This window comes from Manihot esculenta, chromosome 4, assembly GCF_001659605.2.
Source record: "Manihot esculenta cultivar AM560-2 chromosome 4, M.esculenta_v8, whole genome shotgun sequence".
Taxonomy (NCBI): domain Eukaryota; kingdom Viridiplantae; phylum Streptophyta; class Magnoliopsida; order Malpighiales; family Euphorbiaceae; genus Manihot; species Manihot esculenta.
In genome coordinates, this window is record NC_035164.2 from 35375356 (window position 1) to 35382631 (window position 7276).

Consider the following 7276-nt stretch of genomic DNA (forward strand, 5'->3'; position numbering starts at 1 on the left):
AATAAATTTATAATTAATATTATTTTATTATTAAATTAATATAATATAAATATTTTATTATAATATATTAATAATTAAAAAATAATAAAAACTAAATCACCATCTAATTTACACTAAACTATAATTAAAAAATAAATAAATAATATCTGATACTGTTTAAAATAACGCTAAATCCTAACACCTATCAAATAATCTTTTCTGAGTGTTATCTACCACTGCTCAAATCTCAAATTCACAAATATTTCTCATACAATCTTAAATCTACAAATTAAAAATGAAAACGTCGTTGTTTTTTAAGTACCAATATTTCCTATCTCTATATTAGTAAACAGTCCTTGTTTTGACGTACCAATATTGACTGTCCCTTGTACAGCCTGAAGGACGATAAAGTATTTTTCTTTTAGATAAGCATAGATTTTATTAATAAAAAAACTTATCACATAATTTGAGTCTCGTCTAACGAATTATATGACGCCACTTAATTATCAATTCGCATTATTTGAAAATAAATAGAATTAATAATGATGTGAATGTTTGACTCTATAAGAAAAAAAAAGTTTAAGTAATTACACCGTCGCCGCCTGGTTAACTCATTATATGCAGCAGTTTATTTTCCAATGCAATGCAAGGGAAAGGGATTCAAAAAATTATTTAACACTCTTCCTGGTGTAACCTCCCAAATAATCACTGTAACACCGGCAAGCCCCTCCGTCGCTGGAATGGAAAAGACAGAGATGGGTTTTGAAGAGGACATGCTGAGAGGCCAAGCCACCATATGGCAGTGCGCATTTGGCTTTGTGGATGGCATGGCCCTCAAGTGTGTTCTGCAGCTAGGCATCCCTGATATAATAAACTCCCATGGCTCCCCTCTCTCTTTGACCTCCATTGCTAAAGCCTGCAACCACCCTTCTCTTGACACTGATCGTCTCTCACGAGTCATGACACTGTTAGTTCGCCGAGGAATCTTCACTTCAACCCCCACCACAAAAGGTGGTGAAAGTGAAACTCTTTATGGCCTAACCGACTCTTCCAAATGGCTGCTAAGCAATTCAGAAACGAGTCTTGCACCTTTTTTGCTCTTAGAGCACCATCCACATGCGTTAGAATCTTGGCATCACCTCAGTGATATAGTAAAAGAAGGAGGTTCTGGATTTGCCAAGTCTCATAATGGTCAAGATTACTTTGAATTTGCACCAGCTAATCCTGGTTTTAGTAATTTATTCAACCAGGCTATGGCTGGTGCGTCAAAAATCATTGTGGAAGCAGTGAAGGCAAGCTATGAAGATGGGTTCAATGAAATAGAAACGCTTGTGGATGTTGGAGGTGGAATTGGAGGAATGATTAGTGAGATTGTGAAGGCTCATCCTCATATCAAAGGTATCAACTTCGATCTCCCATTTGTGGTGGCTAAGGCACCAGAGTATGTCGGGGTCACCCATGTTGCCGGTGATATGTTTTCCAGCATTCCTCCAACTGATGCCATTCTCTTGAAGGTAATATTTACACAAACCTATACTTTAACACTTTTACTTATATGTAATAAACAATTGAATTTAAAATAAAACATTACTTTTAAATGTAATCCATGGTTTAAAATTTTTGTTTAAAAGTAATTTTTTTAAAATAAGATTAAGGGTTTAAAAATAATATTTTTTTTAAGTGTAGATATTTATTTAAGTCATGGTTAAAATTGAGGTGTTATAATAAAAATATTAAAATACATACGTGTAATTATATATTTAACCTTTCTATCTTAAATACAAGATGAAACACATATTATTATTTTTTTTACATTAGTACTATTTTGAACTCTTCCGATCACCATAAAATTTTCTCACCAAACAAGTTTTTTATTCCTACTTATATATGTACTTCAATTTCTTGGTGTTAATTTTTGGAATATATATTTGCAGTGGATATTGCACTGTTGGAATGATGAAGATTGCATCAAAATATTGAAAAACTGTAAAGAAGCCATAGCAGAAAGGAAGAAAGGAAAGATCATAATCATTGATGCAGTTTTAAGTCCAGAAGGGAATGATCTGTTTGATGACATAGGAGTGAGATTTGATCTGCTGATGTTGGCTACAATCAATACCAAGGAAAGGACTGAGGCACAATGGAAAACTTTGCTTGAAAAAGCAGGCTTTCCTAGCTTCAGGATTATCAAAATTCCAGCCTTGGTATCAATTATTGAGGCTTATCCCTATTAGTTTTTCAGAAATGATCTCCTGAATCAGATTGTGGGATCCTGGAAATTAAATAAGAGCATATCAACATCGTATGTTTTTTATTTGGGTCAATAAGCTGGTATGGAAGTGTGTGCATGTGTAGCCTCCAACTTCCTGCTTTTATCTCTGCAAATCGTTGTGTATTTGGATAAGATTGATAGTATTTTGTGTTGTATTATTATAAATTATGAAATCTAATTCTTAGATTTTGTGCACCTAAACTCATCCCACAATTGTCAAACTAGCTTCATATAGTTGATTCTCATCAATTCATTGGACAATAAGGGAGCCAATCCTCCTCCACATTCAAAGGCTCTTCAAGAGTCGACTCCTTTCTCCTCCTCTGTTTCCTCACCTTCAACTTTCTTGTACACAAAACGATTAGCAACCCATATAAAAGCACACAAATTTAAAGCACTCAACACTGCTAATACCCAGTAGAAGTGATCAAGATGTGCACGATTCAGATTATCTCCAAGCCATACATCTCCACACCTGGAGGTAATAGCCTGCACTAGAGATATAGTAGCACTGTTTATGAAGCTCCCAATGCCAAGTATACTTAAATATGCAGCTGCTCCCATACTTCTCATAGCTTCTGGCATTTGATCATAGAACAGTTCTTGCAACCCAATCACTGCAAACACATCAGCAATTCCACTGATCATATATTGTGGGAGCAGCCACCAAACGTTCATTGGTACTATTGCTTGTGGGTTGTCCATAAGCCCATGGTCTCTTGCAATACTTATTCTTTTAGCCTCTATTAGAGCTGATACTGCCATTTCAAGAATGGATAGGAACAAGCCAAAGCCTATTCTTTGAAGCATGGTTATACCAGAAGGGTGTCGTGTTATTTTTCTGGCCATCGGGACGAAAAAACTGTCGTAAATCGGGACCGCGATGAGGATTGTGAGGCCTATGATGGATTGAAGTGATGCTGGAGGAAGCTGGAAATTAGGTCCTATTGATCTGATCATTGTACTGCCTTGCTTGGTGAAAAATGTGTGGGTTTGAACTATTATGGCTGTGAACATTAAGCAGCTTAACCATATGGGGATCAAGCGGAGAACTAACTTCACTTCTTCCACTTGGTTTAGAGTGCAGAGCCGCCATGGGTTTCTTGGATTGCTTGAAGCATCAATATTGTCAATTATCATTGCTTTGTCCAAGAACCTGCACGCGTAATCTTAGTTAATTTCCCTCATCTACAGAAAATGAACATGAGACTTTACCACTGAACTACTAATAATAATAATAATAATTTTTTTATAGAGAATGCTTCTCTTCTAATTTTTAATAATTAACTATTTAATATCACATGGTTGTGATTGTTTTGCTTTATAGTGGAGGATGCTATGCGAATTGAGATTCCTGCACCTTCCTATTCATGTGGACAGCTGAGTTCCCTGCATTTAGCACTGTGATGATAATAGTGAACAACATAAATCAATATATGGGTACAGAGTATTATTATGTCAAATGGGTCATATTTATACAATAATGTCTCAGCTCATCTGTGTGTGCACATGCCAGTCTCCATTACCACTAGACCAAGGTCAACTCTCTCTTGTTTGGGAATAATTTTATGATGGAAACGGTTACAGTTCAAAAGGAAAAAAACAAACAACAGTTTTGAAAATATGGACATAATTGAATTTACTTGTTCAGACAGTGACTCACCGATGAAGTTGAAGACAAACAAATTTTGCAAAATTTTCATACTACAGCAAGACAACATATGTAATATGGCACAGACAACCACAAAAATTTGTCTTCAAGGCCGAGACCTGTATTATCTTTAAAACTAGTGCAAGAAAATGGATTCCCAGAAACTGTTCAGCCTGATATGACCCCAACGAATAGCATTAACACATTGTGCTTAATTTCAATTCAGGCAATGAGTGCAAGAGCTGACCTTTTTGCACCAACACTAAAAACGGCTGAGCCTTTTAGATTTTACTCATACCTGAATTGGTTAGTGCGAGCCAATGTCCGAACCCTCGGTTGACCCTCGAGTTGGTCAGCCACATCCTTCTCATCATCTTCATAACAAATACCCCATCCCTGCCGCGACTCACTCACGCGCCGCTTCCGTGCTGCCGCTATCAGCACTTGTGCCACTGCCGTAAATGGGCTCCCAACGGGTGCTTGTGTCCTGTATCGCTTTATTCCTACCAAGAATATTATCAACGCTACTGCTACTGCTCCTGCTAATATCCCAAACCCTTCTGTCCATCCAACGTTATCCTATTCATATGGGACGTTTCAGCAACATTATTAAGTTAGTGCATATTAATTGCACTATTTTTCTCTCATATTATACCACGCTAAAACTTATAACGGAATAATATTTTAATTGAGTTTTAAAAACGTAGAATCTAATTACTGGTTTTTCTGAAAACACAAGTAGTTTTTTTTTTTTTTTTTTTGGATAATTTAACATCGGCACATAGGACCGTAGTTATTTGAATAACTTAGCAGCTAGATATTTGCAGTCAGCTTATAATTACTACAACATGTATGTCCTAAACATTAAACTAAACAAGCCTTAATCTGTTGATAGATGTATGGATTTCAAATTGGAGTTCTCTAAAGATTTGGTAAAAAAGAACAGGAAACCTGGACGTAAATGACCAACAAGACGGCTGTGGTAGCACCGATTACTATGCCTAAGTACCACCAGTTGAAAAATGAGCTCTTGGCTGCCTTCTCCTCCGGGTTCTCCTCATTGAACTGATCCGCAGCGAAGGTCTGCACACATGGCTTGTGCCCACCTTCACCAATAGCTAGTATATAAAGAGCGAAAAAGAACAGAGCTTCACGGTGACTCATAGGGATTGTTGAGACAGATAACGTCAACAAAACCAAGCCCTGTATCAGTAATTATATAAGCATAAATTGGTGAAATCTCGAGTTCCAGTTGACAAGAAGCAAGGAAGATATGTATTGTTACTTAAAGAAAGGTTTAATTACGGCGAAAAATATGATGGTGGATAAGAGAATTGTCTTGAAACGGCCAAGAAAGGAATCGGCAAGAAAAGCTCCGAGCATAGGGAAGATGGAGGAGACGCCAATCCAGGTGTTGACGTTCTTAGCTGCGGTGGCTGTGGACTCATGGAGATCATTTGTGAGGTACGTTATGAGATTTCCAGACAAACCATAGAAAGCAAATCTCTCTGCTACTTCCACAACTGCATAAATAATACATAAATGAATTAATAAGCAGAACTTGTTCAAGATCATGTGAAAATAGGATTCATTTTTTAAGGTAAAGGAAATTGAAAAAGAAAATTTTGATGGATTTAAAGTTTATAATGAAGAAGGAAACTAAGATGGTTTTGCTTATACCAATGATGAAAATGGCAGAATTCCAGCCGCCCTTGGAGGGGTTTCTTGGGGCAGCTACAGAGAGATTTTTGGTGTGTTCATGGCGATCTTGAATGCCATCCATGGAGAATTTGGTGTAAGAATTTGGATATGGTGTAAAAGAGGTAGTCGTGAAGAAGAGTTTTGAGCGTGGTCTCTTTTTATACATGAAAATGGAAAGGGCTTAATATGTAACCTTATTTTTTCTTTGTAACTGTTACTTATGTAAATCTTAAGGTTAACTTATTAAATGAAAAATTAATTACAAAGAAAATAAATGTTTTAAAATTTTATTTTAAAAATATGGATAAAGCTATATGTTATCTTATAATTAATTCATTATTTATACAAATTTAACATGAAATAACTGAATTAACATAATTAAGTAAAATCTAATTATAAATATTGATAAATTAAAATAATAAAAAGGACAATACTTTTTAAAAACATATATTGTAAATAAACTAAAATTATTTGTAAACTGAATTAATTTATATATATATATAATTGTATAAACTAATAAAATATCCCATTTGTTTAAAATCGAGTGTGATCGAAAAATAAAATTAAAGATTTATAAACAAAATGTAACATCATGTGCAATAGAGAAGATGTAATATGACAAGATTTATATCCCATTTGATATAAAATCATCACCAGTATTATTTTTTAAATTTAATTATAATTATTTAAATTTATTTTATTAAAATTTAAAATTAAATACTCAAAAATACTTCACCCATGGATCATAATTGTTTTACATTTTGAGGCTAAAAAAGCAATTGTTTTTTAAAAATTTTGATTAAAACCTATTTATATTTACTATACTGAGTTATTATTAAAACCTATTAAAAACCTATTATTAAAATTTTAAAATATGTTTGATATAGTGAAATTAATCAATAGATTTTTTATAAAATTAATAATTAAATAATAATTTTTATATATCACGTAAATTAAATAGCGATAAATAATTTTTTTTCTCCGTTAATAAGTAAAATACATAATGATTGAGAGACTGTACTAAAACACTTAGGATGGAGGAGATTGATGTAGATAAAATAACTTATATTTTAATTTAGGACCCATGTACTACTATGTTGATGCTTTATTAGCAGTGTATAAATATCCATAGAATCTCTTAACAGTTTAAACTGTTAATAAATGTCAGTGTTAGAATCTTTTCTCTCCTGTGACCCAATCAATGCAAAAATAATCTGTCCCTTTACTTTTATTTTTCACAAAATTAATCTTACTTTATTTATCCAAATCTTTTCACAAATCTTCTGGTTCTTTTTTTTTTTTTTTTAAATATGGTTAATAAAAGCAACGTAAGATAAAGTTGTTTAAAAATGAAATAAAGAACATAAAATTTTTAAATATAAGAAATTAAAGAATGGAATATTTCACTGTTTACTTATAAGAAATTATAATTTTAAAGGGATCAAAACCCTATATTTAGCTAAACATTTCACTGTTATGTATCTTTTGAAAATGGGAAGGTAGGCTTTTTACCGACATGTCTACTTTGCTGATCTCAGGCATATTTTTCAAGTACTTAAACTTCTTTTTAAGTGGAAGCTTTGATCTTTATCATCTTTAATTTCAAGTTGAATCATGCAACTACCTAAAAGAAAAAAAATAGGGCTTGTTTTCCAATTAGTAAAGAAGATTAT

At 33.4% G+C, this 7276-nt stretch overlaps 2 protein-coding genes across 2 annotated transcripts; one reads left to right on the forward strand and one right to left on the reverse strand.

The window, feature by feature from the left end:
* Positions 1–609: 609 nt before the first annotated feature.
* Positions 610–2370, forward strand: LOC110613162 (desmethylxanthohumol 6'-O-methyltransferase). The gene is made up of 2 exons (XM_021754166.2): positions 610–1493; positions 1914–2370. The coding sequence occupies exons 1-2, from the start codon at positions 618–620 to the stop codon at positions 2211–2213; spliced, it is 1176 nt and encodes a 391-aa protein (XP_021609858.2). The 5' UTR covers positions 610–617; the 3' UTR covers positions 2214–2370.
* Positions 2371–2464: 94 nt separating this feature from the next.
* LOC110613161 (protein NRT1/ PTR FAMILY 5.4) lies at positions 2465–5744 on the reverse strand. Its single transcript, XM_021754165.2, has 5 exons — positions 5583–5744; positions 5208–5425; positions 4854–5105; positions 4201–4481; positions 2465–3407 (listed from the first exon to the last, which is right to left on the reverse strand). Exons 1-5 carry the CDS (start codon positions 5683–5685, stop codon positions 2549–2551), a joined length of 1713 nt encoding a protein of 570 aa, XP_021609857.1. The 5' UTR covers positions 5686–5744; the 3' UTR covers positions 2465–2548.
* Positions 5745–7276: the final 1532 nt, after the last annotated feature.